Source organism: Micromesistius poutassou (assembly GCF_964030765.1).
Source record: "Micromesistius poutassou genome assembly, chromosome: 4".
Taxonomy (NCBI): Eukaryota; Metazoa; Chordata; class Actinopteri; order Gadiformes; family Gadidae; genus Micromesistius; species Micromesistius poutassou.
Genome location: NC_140274.1, coordinates 2,456,617 through 2,479,936, shown reverse-complemented (window position 1 = coordinate 2,479,936; position 23,320 = coordinate 2,456,617). Strand labels below are relative to the sequence as shown.

General features: G+C 47.8%; 1 protein-coding gene across 2 annotated transcripts; it reads right to left on the bottom strand.

Moving 5' to 3' along the window:
• Window positions 1-1,482: 1,482 nt before the first annotated feature.
• On the bottom strand, window positions 1,483-23,039 carry vaspb (vasodilator stimulated phosphoprotein b). 2 transcript variants are annotated; one of them, XM_084467075.1, is made up of 14 exons: window positions 22,571-23,039; window positions 9,869-10,040; window positions 7,630-7,810; window positions 6,971-7,037; window positions 4,873-5,000; window positions 4,315-4,583; window positions 3,962-4,089; window positions 3,751-3,802; window positions 3,583-3,607; window positions 3,235-3,271; window positions 2,910-2,966; window positions 2,014-2,092; window positions 1,851-1,908; window positions 1,483-1,761 (listed from the first exon to the last, which is right to left on the bottom strand). In XM_084467075.1, the coding sequence occupies exons 1-14, from the start codon at window positions 22,573-22,575 to the stop codon at window positions 1,727-1,729; spliced, it is 1,293 nt and encodes a 430-aa protein (XP_084323201.1). In that variant the 5' UTR covers window positions 22,576-23,039; the 3' UTR covers window positions 1,483-1,726. The 2 variants fall into 2 exon arrangements, with proteins under 2 accessions (XP_084323201.1, XP_084323202.1); XM_084467076.1 differs by lacking the exon at window positions 2,910-2,966.
• Between the last annotated feature and the right edge of the window lie 281 nt (window positions 23,040-23,320).

The window sequence follows — 23,320 nt, the reverse complement described above, 5'->3', positions numbered from 1 at the left end:
TATAGAAAAAATGAAACAATAGTAAACCCAAAACATTTCTTAAGAAAACAATCATCAAAAACCCATTCACCAGTCATCAATTAAAATAGAAACAGCATTTAATTCTTTGATAACAATTTCCCTCAAAACAAATATATATTTTCCTTATATATATATTTATAGATTTATTCTCAAGGCAGTTGGTCTTGGCCAAATTAATTGACCTTGTCATGGCCAATTTCATTTCATGTTTTAAAGTTAGAAAACATACCCAGAATTCAGAAAAAACAAAAAGATTGTACAAGAAGCACAGTTTAGGGGAACTGCACTGGCCAACCGATTCTCTCTGAGTGGGAGGGCAAAGCTCATGTGTCAATCAGTATAGCACGCAGACACACACTTTCTCTGAAACAAGTGCAACGCAAAGAAAACCGACTTTCCAAACCCTTTCCAACTTACAATACCCACTGCTCTGTCCCAAACTACAACACGCGACGCTCTTCCACAGCACTCTGGGCGTCGTGTTTGTCGTAATCCCATTCCCTTTGCTTTCCTCTCCTCCGCCATGTGATTCCTCTGTCTTGTGGTGTGGCAGGCTAGAGCTGTGTTTAAGTGCCAATGGCCAGTGTTTTGGGAGCTTTACAATCCATCGGACGTAGGGGCGGGAACCAAGCGCTTGTCACGTGCCTTTAGACCCGCATGCATCGCGGCAGCCCAAAGCCATCGTCGTAAAGGTTCTCTGATTTCCCGGTTCTCCGACGCCATGTCCTTCCTTTTTCACTCTGCCATCAAGGCAAACATCGTTTTGTTTTGTTGTTGTGATATTGGGGGGGTTGGGGAGGGTGTTTGACCAAGCTCTCTGTAGAGGCAGTGTCTTGAGGATGAAGAAAAGTGTGTCACCAGAGAGGGAATAGAAAAAAAAATGAAAGCGAAAAAAGTTGATTGCTTACAAATCCCTGCATGCCAATATGTCACGATACAGTACAGTAACCAAAGTGAATGACGGTGAGGATGACGTCCCCGAATACTGAAGGCCGCCCTGTGGATAACTGGCGTGGGCCGAAGACCAGCGCGATACTGAAAACCACCCCGTGTCATTCATGTTCATAACTGCCGTGTTTCGAGGTCGAGGCGGGAGAGAGCGATCGGTCGGGGGAGGGGGGAGGGGGGGGGGGGGGGGGAAGACATGGTTGATGGACCACACAGAGGGGACGGGGAAGCCATACTGTGCTCAAAAGTGGTTCTAATGGAAGGAATGATCAGGAGGGACATGGACATGAGCGCATTCAATGAGTGGATGAACGGTGGGGTCATGGCTACAACAGCAATGGTTTAAGATCATCAAAGTCCCTGATGGCATAGGATGTGAATAGGATTCCCTGGGGTCTGTTAATTTTTCTTTTTATATTTTTTTTCTTCTTTTAATAAAGTGAATATGTACGGTGGGACATATTAAGCAAGCGTGCTTACATGTGCATGTGTAAGAGACAGATGGCATTGCCGTGTGTGTGTGTGTGTGTGTGTGTGTGTGTGTGTGTGTGTGTGTGTGTGTGTGTGTGTGTGTGTGTGTGTGTGTGTGTGTGTGTGTGTGTGTGTGTGTGTGTGTGTGTGTGTGTGTGTGTGTGTTAGAGGGAGAGATAGATTAGATTGAGAGGCTAGAGATAGAGAGGACAATAAATCCCTGGGCTGAACAGCAGGGGGCGGTGAAGGAGAACCCATGCAGGTCCCAAACTCAATCCTCTGCTCCTCATGTGCTTCTCTTCTGAAGCTCCTGAACAAAGGCTGTGGAAAAAAACAAACACTCGTAATCAATCATACATAATACCCAACGATGTTCCTCATGTTCAAAGCTGTAAAGTAAGCCAAGTCACCTCCAATGATCTCCTCCTTGACTTTTTGTAGCTCCTTCCTCACCTCCTCTAGGATTTCCTGGAGAGGGAAGAACATTTGGAAGTGGTGAGGTTCCCCTCGGTGCACAGTAGAAGCTCTAGATGAACTCCATGTTCACTCACTCATCACAGATCGATAATGTACCTGTTTCATTTTCTCAAGATCTGTGTCGTCGCCTCCTCCGGCATCATTACCATTACCAGCACCGCCCCCAGTCTTCACCCTGCCAGAGAGATGTGCACTTAATACAAATATACACACACACACACACACACACACACACGCAAACCAGAGCATCGAAAGCAACGAGCAAGGCCAGCCACGTTGAAATCCCCCGCCATCCGTTGCTATGGCGCCACCAGAGTAAAGAAAGAGGAACCAGCATCAGGGTTTTCAGGGAACACAGGAGAGAAATGCAGAGCCAGCAAAGGTTGACCATCCTCCTTCATTTGTGTATAGTATGGAGGCACTTTAAGACAATAATTGATATATTTCTGTGGTGGCATTCCGAAGCACTACATTGCTTGTCATTGATACGTTTAAAGCAATGTATAGCTCTTAATAAAGTCAACAATATTTGAATGGAAAAATTAATGCATGCTCTTCCTTGGGAGGACACAAGTGCATTTGCTACTCAGCCCCCTTGCCTGGATGTATAAATGTATACAGAAATGTGGAGAAATCAGAACAACCAAAAGTCCCTTTGAGGAAAATAAAACCCAAAGCCCAAGACTACACACACTAGTGCTCAGAGTTGCCAAGTATGCAAGCCATAGTCCATGTATCCCCAATAACAGATTTAAGTTGAATTCAATCGATACCTATAACATTTTAGCTTTTGTCAGCTGTAGTACACCCTCCTAGGTGGCTTTTCTATGACATGAACATTTGGATTAGAACATGCTTCACCACACAGACCCAGACACCAGTCAGAAGCTGTGAGGACCTGAACGAGATGGAGAGGGAGGGGTGGGGAGAGAGAGAGGGGGGGGGGGGGAGCTGTTGACTGAGAACACCGGAGAATGGGACAGCATTTATACCTGGAACCCTGGGGCAATGAGGAAGTGGAGTCCATGTTCTTGGAGACTGAGTTTATCCTGTTAGTGAGACAGACACACACGCACGCACGCACAGACACACACAGACACAGACACACTCTCCACTTAGAATGGAAACGCTGGGCGCGCGTGAGCCACGCACTGCGCTCGGGTGAAGGACGGGTGACCACTTGCAAACACAGACACACGTGTACTACGAACACAAAGGGGACCCCGCTAGCTCAGACGAAGAACACAGAGGTGGCCAAAATGGGCGGGAAGGCGGACGTAAATGGAGCATGGAGACAGGAAAACAACCTCGAATTACCTGTTCATCGACGACTTCTCCCACGGTTTACGAGTGTCTGTGGAGTACAGTGCACCAGAACATTAGTGTTGAACAATGTGACGTGAACGACGACCCAAGGGATGAGCTTATTGTACATTTGCATTTACATTTAGCAGACACTTTTATCCAAAGCAACTTACAATAAGTACATTTGTCATAAGAAGTGAAAAGATCGCAGTCGCTACAGTAAGGATGTTCATAGAACCAACCAACTATCGCTAGGTTAACCCATTCCCTGTGTACAACAAAGTTAGCTAGGATAAGATGCTACACAACTAAGTACTTTTATTTATTGTTATTGTACGGAAACAGGTGGATGGGCCTTACCGTTCTGGCTGGCAGACTCATCATCCTAGAGGTGGGAAAGAAAACCAGAAAATGCAGTTTCAACAATGAACCAGGTTCAGTATATTTTTATAAATCCGGGATCACTGTCATGTTGCAGCACAACGCAAATTCCACTTTTTAAAATGAAAACCCAAACAATATGCTTACATTATCCTGTGTCTTTGCAGGCACCTTCTCCCCAGTGTCTGCAGCTTTTCTCCTGGAAAGAAATATTCAATTACAATCCATTGGCAATGACATTCAGCTGGTAGTCCATTTAATGTAGTGAACACAACCACCTGTACTCATGATGGAACCCATCCCAATGGCTCCAAGTATCACCAAAAAAAAAAAACATGAAATTTTTTAAAAAACTCACCTCCGTGCCAGTATGGCACTCATCTCCCCCATCAGACCTCCTCCTCCTCCTCCTCCTCCTCCTCCGCTGGAAGAGTTAGAGCTACGGCTGGAGTCGGTCCTCCCCAGAGCACCCCCCGCATCCTCCTGCTGAGGGCAGCACACAACAACACATCAGAGAGAGAGCGAGCGAGAGCGAGCGAGAGCGAGAGAGCGAGAGAGAGAGAACAGGACATGTGTCCTGTGTGAAGACACACAGGACATTGTGTGATCATACAACATTGTGTGCGATGTTCCATGTGTGTTCAAATGCACATGTGTGGCACAAGAGACAGATGAACCTATGTCCAACAGCTCGCCCCCTTGTGTTCTCACCTTGGATGCTTTCTTGAGTTTAGCCGCTGCCAGGGCTGCTGCCAGGCCTCCCAACCCGCCTCCTCCTCCTCCATCCCCTCCCAGCACACTGGAGGGCAACGGCGGCGGGGGTGGGGCACCCGCCCCGAGTTGTGGAGGTGGTCCTGGAGGGGGAGGGATCCCGCCACCAGAGGGGGGAGGAGGCGGGCCAGGGGGTGGAGGAGGGGGCGGCGGCGGCGGGGGAGCCCCCGCGCCCATAGGGGGAGCTGGGGGCGCTGGAGGAATGGAAACTGGAAGACATGAAACATAATAAGAGACGTAAGGACCATCGATAACCATGAACCAGCCAGGCTACCAGACTGTTTAGCGCGGGCCGCATAGTTTACAACATCAAGCCTAAGTATTTGGAAATCGATAAAAACTGCTATGGGTTGTTATTATTATTTAAATTTAAATCTGGCAGTTTCATTTAAAGATGAATAAATTTGTTATTGTTGATATCCTCGGTGGCAGCATGGACAGCGGCAAGAAGGTATCGAGCGATTCTGATGTAGCCCGGCGGACCAGACGATGACTGACCTGCAGCAGCTTGTCTCTCCCGCTCTTGTCTCTCTCTCTCCATCCTCTCCCTCTCCAGCCTCTCTCTCTCCAGCCTCTCCTTCTCCTGGCGCTCCCTCTCCTGTTGTTCCATCCTCTGCTGCTCCGCTCTGCACACACAGGGTGGGAGGTACAGACCCCCGCTCAGACAGGTGGGAGGTACAGACCCCCGCTCAGACAGGTAGGAGGTACAGACCCCCGCTCAGACAGGTAGGAGGTACAGACCCCCGCTCAGACAGGTAGGAGGTACAGACCCCCGCTCAGACAGGTGGGAGGTACAGACCCCCGCTCAGACAGGTAGGAGGTACAGACCCCCGCTCAGACAGGTAGGAGGTACAGACCCCCGCTCAGACAGGTGGGAGGTACAGACCCCCGACAGACAGGTAGGAGGTACAGACCCCCGCTCAGACAGGTAGGAGGTTCAGACCCCCGCTCAGACAGGTAGGAGGTACAGACCCCCGCTCAGACAGGTAGGAGGTACAGACCCCCGCTCAGACAGGTAGGAGGTACAGACCCCCGCTCAGACAGGTAGGAGGTACAGACCCCCGACAGACACAAGCACTGGTCCGGACGTCGCAGAGCTAGGCCAAAACAAGACACACTGACCACGGAACATAACAGCCAGCTGACAAAGCATTAGTGACACACACAGGCCCACGGTGATGGAGAATGAGTGTCAAAACAACATAACTAATAAATAAGGATGTAAGAATGTATGTGTAATACAAATGCATTGTAAACCTGTGGCTTCCCACTTGGAATGAGAAAATAAAAAGGTGCAGGCCAGGTAAGAGTTATATCCGTTTTTAGCCTACCCTAAATGTATTTGTAACCCCCTGGTAGACGACTACACTATAGAGCAGACGCCGATAGTTTCATAACACTTTTCTAAACGGGGGCACACGGGGCTTAGTAGGAGAATGCGGGAAGTGGATGGAAGGTTCCTCATTAACCGCCAGACTCAAGCTAGTTCCAGAACTGGAACGTTTCGGCTTCATGGCAGCTTTGGTGTGCATGCACAGAATACACCTCAGTGCACAAATAAAGCCAGCGCACGTGCCCAGTACACACTGCCACTGCTACAGCCTCAGTGTCCTGGGAGAGTTGAACTCCAGCAGGTCGCCCTACGCCTTCACCGTTTGTGGCAGCTGTAAATCCAACACTTTCAGCCTATTACGAGGCCTCTTCCACTGGGCAGGCTACCATACAGTCCCACCTCAATGAGATTAAAGAGGTCAATCCCTCGGCCTCGACCTGAGATGGAAAGACCCGGCGCGACGAAAGCCTGAATGGAGGTAAATGTGCTGAAACATGGGAACATGACGGATGACGACCGCGGAACCAGAGGGCGTTCAGACGGGAGAGCTGTTCCCTTGGCTCTCTGGAACCTTTGACTTGAAGAGCAGGATTTAGGGTTAAGCAGTGGGAGGCTAATGCGCTCCAATCCGCCCGTGCGTGCGTGTGAGCTATTAGTGACGCGGTGCCAACAGAAAGACGCCTTCGACGGGAAGCCTCGCCGCGTGCTGCTCGTGAGGCAAGTCAACGGAGACGTCACTGATGTATCAATCTGTGAGCCACCGCCTAAGCGCACACACACACACAACTGCACAGCACGCCGGTGCTGCATTTGCCACCATCAGTTATGCTGGGCAACAAAGCACGCCGCTAGGCTAGGCCGCATAGCATTGAAAGCCCCATGTGGACAGGTGATAGAGACCCACTGAGAATGTTGGACGCCTTGAGCCCCGAGTTTATCATTGAATTAGCGCTCATAAATGTTACGTATATTATAGAATTCTGGAGATTAGAGAGTAACCAAATACTGAACCACAGGGACGTTCTCAAGTGAACCAGCGTTTCCGGTTGACTAATGCCGGTATCAAGTGACTGATCTGACACACACACACACACACACACACACACACACACACACACACACACACACACACACACACACACACACACACACACACACACACACACACACACACACACACACACACACACACACACAGGTCAGTCTGAAACAATTCAATGAGCCCAGCAGTAACCCCTGGGTGCCCCGCCCCGCCCCTGGTACCTCCGCTGCTGCTCCAGCTCCTCCGGGGACGGCCCGTTGGACACTGGGCGGGGGAGGGTGGCGTAACCTGGGGAACAGGAAACAATGAACAACCTTTTTATTTACTTCTTCAGAAGGCTGATAACAAGGCTCATGCAGTCGTGAGCCTGAACACACGGCAGTGTGTAAACACATCGCGGTTCCAGGGTCCCTAGTCGCAGTGGGAGTCAGCCTATGGGCCGAACTCCACGGCAACGGCAAACATTTTCATGGAAGGCTCTTTCAGTGAATAAAATAAATGAATGACAACGTAAAACAACACAATCATTGCATAGCAAGCTGTAGTTCAGGATGATAAGCACCCGCGGAGACAACACTATTTTTTAATGGTAGTGTAATCTGTGTCCTCCGCCAGAACACAGATTTACAATACATTTATGGTGGTGTAATCTGTGAACTGGCCCAGTACACAGATTACATCCTCATAAAAAGCCATGTAAGCTCAACAGGTGTCTATAATGTAAATCACCTATTGGTACACAAATGGCTTCAAGCAAATTCAAATCCATGCGTTTAAAAGACACTCCACTGAACAGGAGGCGCTGGGTCAGACCTTATGGGGCCGTGTGACACCAGCCCCCTGTGGCTAAAGGGACGACACGGCTTCTCTGATTGGCTACCTGCGTCTGCCATGGAGCCCAGCACCTCCAGCGCGTGACTCATGCCGTTGGCGAACAGCGTGGCGTCCTCCTTGCTGCCAAAGTTCAGCCCCCAGACCTGCCGCGCGTCCCGCCACTGGTGGAAGTTGGGCGTGGCCTGGTTGTACTTCAGGCCCTTCACGATTGGACAGTTGATGACCACCTGACGGGACGGGAGAGAACAAATGGCGGGCACACGTTGAGCGGCCGGGGGCTCCGGGAGAGAAGCTCTAGAAACAACCAGCTCAGACACAATTGGTGTTTTTGTACGTGCTATTGAAACGAGTAGCTCACAATATACAGAAACACACACGCAGCAACAACAGCAGCAACAAAGAGAGAAGGGTCCAACCAAAAAATAGCTAAGGAGCAAAGAAGGACTTGGTGAATAGGTTTACGGTGCGCCCAGCAGGGGGCATGCACCCGGTGAGACAGGGGGCAGCGGGAGGGAGGCTGCTCTCCACTAGACCTGAATGTGCTGACGCGCCACTTCTGTGTTTGTTTTACAGCCACTGAATTCCACAGAACAGAGGAGCGCAGAACACAGGAGTGGAGACGTGAGGGGGAGACAAGAGCTTGTTAGGGTGAATATCGGACGGGGACGGACACACGGACACACACGGACACACGGACACACACACACACACACACACACACACACACACACACACACACACACACACACACACACACACACACACACACACACACACACACACACACACACACACACACGTTAAGGTCAGGCAATAGGGGAGTGAACCGATTGGTAGAGGTCCACTGAACCAACGCAAAATGCTCACCCATGCTCAGAAATATACCTCATCAACATAGCCTAACAAATATTGGCAGTTTGCCAATCCTATAAACAATGGAAATATAGTCCAACTTGGAACGATACACATTTCCCTGGGAATCCCGAGTTGCATATATACACACACGAGATCATATGTAATCCCTCCAGTGAACTCTCTTCTGGCTGCTGATGAGGCCTTTTTACCTGGTCCAGGTACTGGAGCCGGCCCGCGCCTGAATAATAAACTCTCAGACGCATAACCGATGAATGAATGGGACACCCTACTTAGACATGTGGACACCTGCACACATGGTGCAGACAGACGGAGAACCTTGATTTATCTCAATATGAGACACAGACAGACAGACAGACAGAGACAGACAGACCGACAGACAGAGACACAGACCAACAGACAGACAGACACAGAGATAGACACAGACACCCAGACACAGAGACAGACAGACAGAGGGCCCTAAAGTGTCACAGGAAATGGTTGGGTTGGCCAGCTATCTCACAGGAAGCACGGCCCACTTTAGGCTCTGTCTCGGGGGAACACTTGGAGGTCTGAATGTTTTAAGGAGGAGGCGGCCGCCGCGTCCAGAGAGCGCGCCCACAGCGCCACCGCCAGACTGAGTTCTCCGCCACAAACAGCATGGACTATAAGAGCGCCGCGCAGCAGACACTAACCGCTGTCCGGGATTCTGCCCTCACACGAGACGGCGTCGCGATAAGGAGGGGGGCACAGTCCACTCCATGTGTTTGATTACGGTTATCCCAGAAAACCAGCACAGTATAAAGTGGGCGACGCTATCTGTGGTCCATTGATAAATGGGAGAAGATTGCACAACGGTCAGCGATGAGCAGCCCCGCCCACACCGCGCCCCGCACGTCAAGCTGTGCACCAGGACACCGGGAAAGAGTCACTGGTCCCAATCCCAGCGCTGGCTGAATGGAGGACGTAGCCTGAGGTTTAATGACCGTACCAAGAGTCCCCCCTTCCTGCAGATGTGTTTTACAACCGGGGTTTATCCTGAATGATGCGTCAACAGAATGTCGTAAAAAAAATAAAAAATGTTTTTAATGATCCAACAGTAGGTGTATGAGCTCATAGCGGCGCATCACTGCAGATCTAAAGCCTAAAATCGGTTGCACACGAAAAAGCAACCGACACATCCACCTACACTCCACCTACACGGTGTGAATGAGTGAGCAACGGTCTCACTTCTTCATACGCTTTCGGAACTCGACAGGAAACCACACGGGTATGCACCTCGAGACGAGACGAGGTGGCGTCGAACTCGCTGTGAAATCACAGTTCACACTCACACTCCTTAACCAGCGGCTCCTCAGACAGACAGACAAGACAGACAGACAGCCGACCCTCCCCCCCCACCCCACCCATAATCAAACGTTGAGTGCGTCTACCTGTTGGTCCGTCTGCATCTTGCGGCCCACCACCCTGAAGGCGTTGGTGGTGGGGTTGTGGTAGATCTGCACCCTGCTGAAGGCCTGGGGCCCGCTGCCCGCTGGCAGCCACTTCTTGTTGCCATCGTCGTAGATCATCACCGTGGCCCGAGCCTGGCAGATACTCGACTCACTGCGGCGTCCCGGGGAGAGGGAGAGGGTGGGGGGTGGGGGGGGGGAGACAGAGTGTTAAACCTCATTTATCTTCGCCGCCAGGAACTGACAGAAAAATGTAAGTTGTCTCGGACATTCTGCCCTGCTGGGAGAAGAGGAGTCATGGCACAGCACCGCTTAGTTGACAAAATGTGACAAAATGTTAGATCAAAGTGAAAATAAGACGGCAAAGTCAAGTGTAGCCACTTCACCGGTGCACTGGTTGCTATAGTGACATCAGTTGAGATAAGGGACAAAGAACAGAAGGGTGGTGGCCCAGAAGGTAAAAAGAAATAACTTATGCAAACAAACAAGTGATAATTAACGGAAAGGTACGAGGAGAATGTTTGTACTGAGTTGGAGTAAAAAGAGGTGGAGCAGGACGGGAAAGGAGGGAATGCAAGTCAAGTCAATATTGAATAAACAAATGAATATATTAATAAATGAATTTAAATATATAAATTTGTCAACATTGTTCTCTAAATGCCATGTTTAGTTATTTCAGGGGACTTTTATTTCATAATGCCACATTTATTAGCCAAGCTCTTTCTATTTCCATCTGTAATATACAAATGAGTGGGGCCTGGTTATCTCACCGATTCAGACCAAAGCAACAGCACCAGAACAGCACTGAATCCCTGAATATACGGCAGCACTGAATATACACGAAGCCGCAACATTTCTAGCAGATGGAAGGAAGGCTACATGGGGTGTTCCTCTCATGGACAGACCTTACTGTACCACTCGTGAATAGATGAGCAGCACAGCAGTCATGCGCTCTTCTTCTCCTTGTGTAATGGATGTTTACCGACTCCAGCAGTACACACTACACAACCGGGCCTGAACAGACTTGCATGCTGCCGGGCCGGTGGTCCACACTGGGACTAGGTGACTGGGAACATGCGAGGTGTACGTTCTACACACATGAAGACCATTCCTTCTGATTGTCCACTCTACGCACTCACACACTTTGTAAGTCTAGCCCGATATCAAGCGATTTGAAAAACATCCTTGCCCTCCCGACTCGTTGAGGGCCGGCAAAAACTCACGTCTTGAGCGCCGCAAACCCACACGACAATCAGAGAAGCTTACGTTTGGCAGGGTTTGTCCAATGCCCGACCTAGTCAGTGCTGTTACGGTGCTGTTGCTTTGGTCTGAGATGACCACTCCCCGCTCATTCGATACAACAGATGGAAATAAATGTGGAATTATGAAATAAAAGTCCCCTAAAAAAAAAGAAAAAAGGTCCTTCTAAAAAAAAACATACGTATTTATTTATTAAACTATAGTGACTATATATTTAATTCAGGATTTATTTATTTCACAGGCATATTCATTTCTTTATTTTTAATTGACTTAAATGGCATTCCCTATAAAAGCACTAAGAGGGACCTGAAGCTGAGCGCTCGCTGGGCTACATTCTCCGCTGACTTGTGTAAACAAGCTGCGGTGGGAGATGGAGCCAGTGTTTCTAGACAGGCCGGGCCTCATCTGGTGGGACCCAACACGCTGTCACAATACACCGCCTCTGATGGGCCAGGGCATGCTAATACGCACAGCTGAGCGCCATATCTGGGTCAACTCGCAGTCACCAAACAATCCCAAACCTTTGGTAGAACTTGTTTGTAGCCTGCAGAGCGAGGAACACGTCAGTGAACTGCCACAGGGAGACTATCAGCGTACGGCAGATAGCGGTTTGAATGCTTGCGTTTGATCGTTATATCGATGGCATTCCTTTTATTGTTTCAGAGGGAAATGGACACGGTGACAAAGGCCGGTACTGTTAAACATTTTTAAAATGCAAAAGCTATGCATTATCTATAGATTCTATAGATTCCTGACCCACATCTAGAAAGCTGTAGGGTCTGGCAATGAGTAATGAAAATGGCCCGACTCCAGGGGCGGCACCAAGCGTGCATTTGAAAATATCCCTGCACGCAATTGGATAACACTACGACCAATCAGAAGAATACAAGGGGTGACGTATCCAGACCAGCGGAGCTAACCAATAGATAAGACTCTTGCTGTATCCGGTCTGTAAAAGAGCAACGCTTTTGACCCGCCTATATCAGATACACCGATTTGATTGGTTAATGTTCGGATCCGGGGGGGGAATCGGGGAGTGAGTATATTGCTCGTTCCCACTCGCTGAGCAAATTCAAATTGTGCTCTCGCACAATCCTCCAAAAGAAAATTATGGATTTACAAAATCAAAGGAAGTAGATAATGTGGTTTGATGCCAAGAAGGAAAAAGGAAATCATTGATTTGCTAGAGATTTCAATTACTATAACAAACAATGGTCAATCAGGATGCTGCTCACACTCTTCCTGTCTGTACACACGTTGGGACCCGGGTTGGCCCGATCAACACCTACAATAAATAACCTTTATTTGCAAACAGACGCAACTCCTGTAGGAGTCATGAAGTCACAACTCCCTGCTGCAGGTCTACTGTAGCTGCTGTAGTGAAGGTGGAACAGCGACCTACAGCTAGCTTGGGATAGCCCTGGCTGGTCACAACCCTCAGAGCCATTGGCAGTGATGCCTTACTAGTGTGCCAAGTCTCTCTCACACACACACACACACACACACACACACACACACACACACACACACACACACACACACACACACACACACACACACACACACACACACACACACACACACACACACACACCTTAAAGAGAGCTGAATGAAGAAAAGCACACAAAAGATGAGGATGTTAATTTGTAGCCAAAGGTTGGACTTATAGAGAGAGAGGACTTGGAAAATGGAGAGACCGAAAGAAAGTGCATGAGAGTCCAAATGTCCCCATGCCATTCAGTTGCATCTCTTTCACGCAGGCTGTGCTCTTTCCACTAGACTCAACCTAATCCATAACCCGTCACACACACGCACACAAACACATCCATCTGTCCTGCCTGTGACACAATCTGCTACTTCCTGTGACATAGTGGCAAAGCCACAACCCACTTCCTGCCACCTTATGAAGGATGCCATTACCTAAACAATGACAATAATTGATCCGTTGTACATCCTATCTGTCTCTCTGTTACATCCCTATCTGTCTCTCTCAGAGGTTATGGAACAGAACACTCGCAAAAGATTTTTTTTTTTTTCATTTTCTTTCAAAAGAAAAATAAAAAAGGTACCCCACTACGACTAAATGTTAGATGTCATTTAATGGCATCAGAAAAAGCGAACTACATTCAATCAATAGATGCATGCGTGTGTTTATGTGGACACCAAGAGCACACAGTCAGGTTGGTGAACTGGTACCAATACCTGCACTAAGCGTGCTGTTGGCTCAGAGGGGGTGAGGGGTTATGGGAAGTCTGAGGGGACGGAGAGAGAGTGTCTGGGAAACGGGCTGCATTTTTAATGAGAGGGGAAGCTGGTCCGGGGAGCCCCCCCCCCCTCACTGGAGAGTCCTCGTCTCCAGCTAGAGGGCTTGAATTATGGAAGGACTGCAGACACCGAGACGGAAAAAAATCGGCGCACCCACCACCACTCTCGCAACCTGCCGAATGCCAACACAGGATGCCTCCCGAATGTTGAGCAAACTGTCTGAGCTATGGTAAGGGGGGAGGGGAAAGAGGGCAGAGTATTAGCACTGCAACAGACCGCCACAAGCTGTGGCCATAAACATGCTATTTCTGGCCCTGCTCACGGCTACAGACTGATACTGTCCGCTAGGCTAGGGCGCACACTGTGGTGGCTTGTTGCGCCAGGCTAACTAAGCGACTAGTTGACTTAAGAGGGTTTTTAAATGGGCAAGCACATATAGGTCACTGGCCGGTACACTCAGGGATTTTGTGCCTTCAGGATTTTGATAGAGATCCAAGTATAAGATGTACATTTCCTTACTGAACAAGCAGCAGGACTCAATCGCAACAGGCAACTGGATGTGGGAAGTAGGGCCACTCGATTATAGAAAGATTTCCCCGTAAGAAATACAAAATGTTCAAATAGAAAGTGTTCAAAATATGTATCCAGCTGTTCTGTAATTTCTATAGAACATTTAATGAATAAAATAAGTGTTCTTAAAATAAATAAAAAATTAGCGTTTCAAGTTAGATTATATTAGTTTGGACATCGTTAGTTTGGACATAATTTCACAGCCCTAGTAGGAAGTTGTCACAATGGTGTGGTGTTGTAATCATGAACATAGAAAGTGACATGTGTCAGAAAATCTATGCTTACAGACAGGAAATACACAGCTGCAACACGCAGAAAGACAAACCAGCCACTTGTGTATGTTAACCTCCTCATATGAGCCTAAACAGGATACTGATCCACTAGTGTATCTTAACCTCCTCATATGAGCCTAAACGGGATGCTGATCGTGCCACGACTTCTTGGTTGGGGAAGGGTTAACAGGAAACTGCAGTGTGCAGCTGGGCCACAGGCTCACTTGGAAATGTCTGTATAAGGCTTTGCTTTTAGAGATTTCCCATAATACGCTGACAAGTACAGTCAGGCTCGGTGGCCCTCTTTTCTCCCCTGCTCTTTTCGTTCTCTCCCTCATGTCCTCCTCCTCCTCCTCCGTTCACCTGGCCCTTCCCCCTGCTCTGCTTTGCTAATGTTGTGTCTTCCTCACCAGGCCCAGTGCCTCAGAAACCAAACGCTGTGGGCATTCCTGGCTGACACACCACGGCGCACTCCGGTCAGGTCCCAAAGGGGTGATTTTGCATATTGTCCAACTAATATTAGGTTTATTTTGTAGAAGCTTTAATCTTGAAGAACTTTTGATTGCAGATACAAGGAAACGGTTAGCGTTAGGCATCTCAAGGATGCCAACCTTACCTTCAAACCCCCTAGCCACTCACCTATCATTCCCCTACAAAACATCATGGAACGACCGTGGACAAGAACTCCCAGTGAGACATAAGAGAGACATGGTATTCATTCAACACATTGCAATTGAGCAGACAAGGTTATGTTTGTATCCTGCATAGAATGAATATAGCAGTGAGGTGTACGTGCAGCCACCGTGCCCATCAACCGAGCATTCCTTTAATAAGAATCCTCCTGGGGGGGAATTAATGAGGAACATCACAGGCTCCCAGGGCTTAAGCAGTGAGCAGAGAGGGCCCACTGGGCTGTGAGGGAGCCACCTAACACAGAGCAGAGAGGGCCCACTGGGCTGTGAGGGAGCCACCTAACACAGAGCAGAGAGGGCCCACTGGGCTGTGAGGGAGCCACCTAACGCACTGCAAGAGCCTCCACATTCCTCCTACGCCACTACTTGCTGTTCCATTCCAGGACTCACAAAAAAAAAACTAACTTTTTCTGCCTCCAAATCTCGATAAACTGGCATAGATCTTACTTTAACTCTGATGACTCAACTTAAGGAACTCCTTTGTCCCTTCAAAAAAGAATGAATTTGCAGTTAGTTGACTAACAGGCTTATGGCCAGAAAAGGCGTTATAGTGAGTCCCCTTTGGTACAGAAGTGCTACTGGCTAGACTATGAAAGACTAACAACGTAGTCAGCGCTACTAAATACAGAACAACATTATTCACTGCAGCAGTTTATCCATGAGACTTAGTCATGGATGACTCAGACGAGATAGGAATAATGTGTTGGCGGAAAAGGGGTCACCATTTGGTTTCCTTTCAAACCTCAGGAGGCCTTCTAATAATAACAATAATAGTGCATTTACATAATATCTCGTTGGCCTATTGCTGAAATGTCACATTAACACTCAAGGGGCTGTTGGGGTGGGGTATAGGCAGGAGGGGACGATAAAAACTAACTTTTCACACCGCCTTCTTTGTGACAAGTCCAGCGCACACATGTTGATACATTGAAGCAAATATCCATTTGCACAAGGAATGTGACCTAAAGATTCAGTTTCAGGTCAAACACGTCATGCGCCAGGTTACTCTAGTTCTTCAAATGTAGAACGGAGGCGTCCTCCAGCAGGGATCAGCCTCCTTTAAGATATGCTGAAGTGATAAGAGATACCGTTCCCCACCCCCAACCTCCTCCTACTTCGCAGTGGGGTTTGTGATTTGCCGTTATCAGATTCCTGGTGCCACTAATAGGCGGCACAGATTCCCCTTCAACGTTGAGGCGAGTGAAACCAGAGGACACAGTTTGATCATCCCATGCCACGAGCGCACCCCACAGCAACTGCAGGACAAGTGAGAGAGGGACATGTTGCTTATAGATGTGGCAAGGGGGTAGGGGTGCACCCAACACCCCATCGTATGGTTGCATCTTCAGCATGTTAGGAGAGAACATGCAACTCTTGTACACCATTGGCGGGCCGGAGTCAACTGGCCTCGCGTGACCCCACACCAACGCATGAACAACTCGGAAAGGCAAGTGACACTTCTGCCGTTGAGAGTTTCAATAGGGAAGCCATGGCCAAATGTTACACGTGAGAAAGCTCAAATTGAGCATGTTCCTGATTCCTTCATTACACTGTACACAAATGTGATTTCCAGCTAGGGAATGTTCATGACCGTCAAGCAAAACAAGCACCTTTTTTTCATGGAAGAGTAATACGAGTCTTGCCTCAATACACTGCAACAGCACAAGCACAGTAAAATACTCAGCATTACACGTGCGGAACTAAAGTGTCTAGACGAAAGCATGACAACCACATTGGAAGTATGGTACTGGTGTGAATACATCAACCCATGGTACTTCCCTGTTGCCCTGTGTGTGACCCTTGACCTTCTGTCTTTGAAAAGGAGTCCGAGACCATCCTGGTGAGACCTTCACGACCTCCCAGTTCATATTCTGTTTCTTCCGGCAGATTGGTCTGGCCTTGATACCGTTGAAAGTCAATTTCAATGCTAGGACCGCATGGGGGAGGTTCAGTTCAGTTCATGATGAACAAGGAACATAACAATCTGAAATAGACTGAATAAGGATGTTAAAAGATGAACAGAAATTTGGCATTTGTTCTTTATGTTTTTGCTTTACTTCCAACCGGGTTCGGCAAGGGCAAAGAGAGCACGATCATCCTGATTGGCTATTTGAACAACTTTTGGAAGTTTTGAACAACGTTAGGCCATGTCCATATTTGGAAATCAATTGCTGCCCAGCCAAGGCCAGACTGATTTTCATTGCAAAACACAAATGTGGATTTCATGATGGTCTCATGAGGCCAGACAAACTTGACTCTCACAGCCCTGTCAAGCTATTTGATAGAAAAACAAGACAGGATTCAGGTTCAGGTTCAAGCCAAGACTGTCCGTCTATTGCAGCCCTGAAAAGTAACATGTGGTCAGGAAAACCCAAACGTTTAACGTGAGCCAACATTGGTTTGTCAAAAATGGGCCCTAAAACCTGGAGAGAAGCCTCCAAGTGGTTACAGAGCTGGGCTGCTCACTGTTAATTATGATTCATATAGAAGAAAATAAAGAAGCTTAGCAAGCTCTCCATGGCCTCATTAAGTCTAACTTGAAATTCTCCTCATTAGATATGGTCCTCATGTCTATTGACCACAGGTCAGAGCCTGCTGCCAACACACAACCTAACAAACGCACAAATCACACAAATGCAGCCACGCACACACACACACATGCTGCGGGCTACTGCCTTGTGCCTCCCCAAAGCAGCTACACAGAGAGGCATGCTAGACATCTTGACCATCCCTCAGCTCTCTTTCATAATGCTCTCCGTCACGATTAAGCCAGATATACAGAAAAAGAAAACATGGTTTGAGCCCTCTCAATTCTGGCCATACTTTTCAGTAAGGCAGAGTTTGACAACTCAAAACCTTCTCTCCAGATCCCTGCCCCCACCCTCTACACATTCTTTGTGCGCTGACTCATTACTCGCTTGGATCCCCTGACATCACTGGTAGCACATCCTCCTCCACGTTGAATGGGCCGTGTGGCAGAGCGAAGGAGAGCTCCTTCTGCATTGTGCCGGACCACTTTAAGGAAGCGCCCACCAGAATGCTTCCTGCTTCTTAAGTCGTAAGGCGGGAGGGAGGGGTTGAGAAAGGGGGAGGGAGAGAGAAGCTGCCACACTTCGTGCCCTTATTTGGAATCCGCCAAATCACCTTTCTCCTCCTCGCCGAGTTCAATTCCTTTTACAGGTTGGGGCACATCCTCCCTGTCTCGGGCCGGGGAAGAGGCAGGGCGAGAGAACGACTCTGGAGAGGAGAAATCTCTGTCCGGACGCAGAGAGACTCCCACTCCACCGTCCTGACTTGCACACGATCCGTTATTACTGGAAAGGGTATGTGGCATAGACCGGAGCCTCGGGAGAGACTGAAAGAGGATCCTGGGCTGCTGCTCTGTAGAACGTGCTCATCCATAACAGAGCAACACGTCATGTGTTGTAGTGAAGACATCAGAGGCACAAGAGGTAACAAAAGAAAACGGATCATTCTCCATTGTTGACACTCCCAGTCGGTCCAGTGAACTTTATTCAAATGTAGAGTTCACAGAATTAACCCACGACAGTGAAAACAGAGTGGGGACAGATGTCCAAGTGTGAAAAACAAGAGGCTAAAAACGCTCATGAATAATGTCTGCCATGCAGGAAATAGTTCTGACATAACCAAACATGCCACAACTGAAAAGCTATTTTCTGCTCTTTTGTCCCCCCTGCCGAGTCACTTCTAGTTCAAAAGCCCTGTGCGATATAGGAAATACAGGAACATCCAATACTTCATTTTGTCAGACATTACCCCTTTTTCCCCCACCACGAGAACTTTTAACCGCCCCCCCATCAAAAGCAGGCATGCTGTATAAGCTCCTATCAACGTTGCTGACTACATTGGTAGAGCCAAGGTCAGGAAACATGAGATAGTGTTTAAGATGGCTGACATTATGGAACCAGTCCTACACAAAGAGGCATCCATTATGCTCCATTATAGAGGGGAACTCCACTGCAGTCTTATGTGCATCTCTGGCCATTAGCAGTGGCCAATGCTGATCGTATATTACCCCATGATAGCATCTCCTCTGACAACCATTATTCTACTCTTCCTAGACATAACACCCCGAATCCCATCACTTACCACACACCGAGTTATCAAAAAATGAAATTAAACATTAAAGCATATAGAGATTACAGCTATAGCAGCAGTCCACTTTGTGAATTGATGGATATGTTGATCCAGGCAGTTTCTCTAAAGACTTTATGAGTGATGATGTCAGTGTTGCATGTTGTCATTGTTTTCCATAAAGCACTCAGGATAATAGAACATTACAGAATTGCCACCGGGAGTCCAACCAAAGCCCCGTTTCACTTCCCGTTAACCATCCAGTCCTTCCATCTGCAACATTCAGAACCCCCCCCCCCCCCCCCAAAAAAAATGTTAAGCTTGTGGAACGGCTAGTTAAGGGGATTATGGTGTTTCAGGCTATCAACAACACGCCGGTCATGGTAAAGGTTATGTTGAGGGAAGGAGAAGACAGCCAAAATAATCTCAAGGAGACGGTGAGAGAGAACATAAGAGCCTATAGACACAATAGCTACCACTGAGGAAACTTGATTTGTCATCAAGGAGACAATGGAAGGTTTTGTGCATTGAGCTACTCCTGTAGCAAAGCGTCTAATCCTCGAGGTCGGCGGCCATAAAGGCCTGTTTATTATGCGTGTGAGGTGGGAGGACCAAAGGGGGTGAATTGTTACTGAGCGAGGGGCGGGGACACTAGACATGATTAGGTGTTGTAGCAAAACAAGGCAAAGGCATTTAACTAGCGCACTGCCTGCGCTACACAGACGGACATTGTTTTAACCTATGCGTTACATTGCTGCCGTTCAGGCAAATCTTCTTCCCGTTTATTTAGAGTCCCTTTGAAAAAAAAATAAAGAGCATGATATGAAACTTGTTCTTAATATAGATTGGAATTCCCACACAGAAATCTACCGCCTCAAACCATGTGATGGCTGACTACGTGTATGTTGACCAACCCTGCGAACGAACACACACACACACAAAATTTTGAAGGGACACCAATAAAGAGGATACAGTTCTAATTTCGGCCTGTGTGAACAAAAAGCAGAGATGGATGCAAAGGTAGACGTGAGGGGGTGGGAGCACATTCCTGCACATGATAGATTTGCTGCTGCCCTCTTAAAGCAAGGCAGCTCTGGGACACGCTAGTGGGAATGGAGACAAACAAAGGAGACCAGGACCGGGCGCGTCGCTCTTGCTTTTAAGGTGGATCAATAGTAAAGAGTAAAGCCCTTTCCTCTATCTGCTTCACGGGCCCACTCCAGCTGCCATCGACCCGGGGCCTGTAGAACACTTAGGAGATCTCAGCGTCAGGGTTAACCAGGGTTAACAGTATGTTAACCAGGGTTAACATACTAACTGCCTGTTAGTATGTATGTGTATGTGGGGCCTCAATGATTAGTCAATCAACCAATGCAGCAAATACAATTGATAAACTAAAAATAACAACATTTTCTGCTGTTGCAGTTCAATTCAAATATTTGGTTCATAGACGGGTTATAAAAAAAAGTGGAGAGTTGTTTTCTTTGCCACCTGTCAAATAAAAAAAGCACATTTAAGACATCACTTTGGACTGATAACTTGTGATGCATTTGTGATCATTTATGAAATGTCAGACTCAATTATTAATAAATGAAAACAACATTATATTGATTGACTGATAATCGTTAGCTGCTGCCCTAGTGTTTTGGTCCCAGAACCCCAACTTTAATGCCCTTCAACGGGCATTAAAGGAAGGCTGACAGTCAGAGCATAGTCATGGCAGGAGTCACCCCCCTGACCGTAACTCACATAGCATACCTTCTGTTTCACTGAACAGGAGAAAATGAGAAGAGATGATTGTGGTTGGGGAGGGGGGGGGGGGGGGGTCAGCAGCTAAGCTTGGGGAGAATACATAACATAAAATAAAACATATATAGGTCCATGTCACCGAAATGGCCTCCCGGTAAATCATAAACTGCATGGATAGAGTTGCTGGTTGAGATCCTAGGCCATGGAGGCATTTATATAAACTTAAGTGGCATGTTAAACTTACACTATATGGGATGGCCTGGTATCAACTCCCCTCTCAACTGGGAGATTCGTGCCGACTTGAAAACAACAGTAAGCCATTCTGTAATTGTAGAAGGTCTGCACCAGTCGAACGATTTGGCTGAAGGAATTAAATAAAAAATAATTGATTTAAACCAACTACTGTCTATGCCAACTACCAACTCTGTGAACATGCCATGTTAGGGCAGATAGATAGATAGATAGATAGATCATTGCATATGCACATTTAGTTTGAGGAAAGTGGCTTGAACATACAGGCCAAAAGCCCTCCTAACACATGCTGTGGCTTTTGCCCCAGTGAATAGAGGGAATTTGTACAAAACCATGCAAACCTTGGACCAACCCATGTCTCGTTGGCATTGTTTTGGGGGTGAAAGTGGTAAGATTGCTTTAGGACAAGGAACTCCTCAACCATCCACACTTGTATAAGGGAAACTGGAAGTGTATCTGGTGAAGTAGCAGGCCTACGTTATCGAGTCAATATGAATAGGGAGCGCATGAATAGAAAAGAGTAAATAAATATGTTTACAAAAAGATGTAGCCAGAAGTGGTGGTTCAAAACACGTAATTCTAACCTGCACAGGCTGTGACAGGATGTGGAATTCGCCGACTTGGGTGTTGCATAGAGCACTTTTGTTCCGGGTCCGACCCTCCCTGACAATATCTCCAGAGCTGGGAAAAGAAGCCGAACTACACGTTGTTCGTTGTGTGGCTTTAGAAAACTTTCCCCACCATGGTTGGTGGGCTACCAACCGTTAATATGCACCATAATAATGACAAAACAATCACCACCACACAGGGTCCACAACGATACACGGGGATCGTAGCAGAAATGTGTCATGTGTAAACATCAAAGTGAGCATGGAGACGGAAACTATGTGGTCATCGAGACTGTACCTAACCTAGGAGCATTGCTTCTGGATCCGTCTGAACTTGGAACACCGGGCATGGGTGGAGGAGATACCCACACACTTACATGGGTGGAGGACACACACACACACACACACACACACACACACACACACACACACACACACACACACACACACACACACACACACACACACACACACACACACACACACACACACACACACACACACACACACACACACACACACACAGGTGGAGGAGATACACACTTACATGTCAGGTGTCGGGACACGCTGACACCCAAACATCGTCGGTTAGTGACCGTCAAAGCCTGGATAAAAGAGCCCCGTGTATAAAGATGTTTTCTGCGGGTTTATTGTGGCAAAGCCCGATCGCCATGCGCTTGACTGGTTCACTGTGTGAAACATGGTCACAACCCCAAATTGACTCATGTTTTAAAGCAAGCGATTCAATCTGTTTTAATTCATTTAAGTTTATATGGGTGGCTGCATTGTTCGTAAAAAGAAAACAAAAAAAGTTAAGCGCCTGTAATACGTGGGGGAACTATTGTGGAGCTGGCTGAACACAAAGTGTAGCACACACAACACACAATGAAGCCGCGGAGAGCAGCGGTCCGCTTTACCCACCTCATTGTTCCGCCGGGGTGGAGGTCCTCTCCTCGGGTGCAGTCCGGGTGTCTTCAGATCAAAAGCCCGGGGTTAAAAAGCAACCGGATAACGTAAAGAACCCGACAAAAGCCCGTCAACGTACATCTAACACCCGTAGAGGGGGAGCTACAAGCCGGATAAAGAAGGAGCACACCTCGGCGGTGGATTTCCTGGTTGTGCGGAGAGCTTCGGGGAGGAGGAGGGGGGGGGGCGACAGAGTGGATACAGTAGTGGAGCGGCTCGTCAACTCCGATCACTATCCCGCATTGGTCTGAAATCACCACCGAGCACTGAGCTCACGGACAAAGTGGAAGAAAAAAAACGCACATCCGAAGCGCAACTTCTTCTTTAATTGGCGCTAATTGATCTGCTAGTTCCGCGGACACAATGGCGTGAATGTTCGCCAGACTGTTCTCCCGGCCACAGGGCTGTGGGTGAGTTCACTGGAGTCTGGCCCAACCCGAGGATATTCCCTCAACCAAAGCCCTCAGGCGCGCTTAACCTCGCCCTGGCGGTGGCTCCTATATTATCCCAGTTTGATATCCTACTGAGATCATTATTCACTTCATTTTTTATTTGTAGTTAGTACCTAACCCTTTGTAGTTATCAACTGGTGGAAATTTATATACTATTTTATATATTTTTTTTAATTCTGCACTTCTAGTTGTAACCGAGGGAGCTTAATACAAAGTGGACAAAGTAGACTATCATCGCTGTGTCGTGCAAGTC

Bases quoted from the DNA above. Each gene is read 5' to 3' on its own strand.
- vaspb (XM_084467075.1), bottom strand. The intron at 4,584-4,872 runs GTCAGTCATCGT...CATGTCTTCCAG, and splicing joins GGAGAGACAAGCTGCTGCAG to TTTCCATTCCTCCAGCGCCC. The intron at 1,909-2,013 runs GTACATTATCGA...TTCCCTCTCCAG, and splicing joins ATCTTGAGAAAATGAAACAG to GAAATCCTAGAGGAGGTGAG.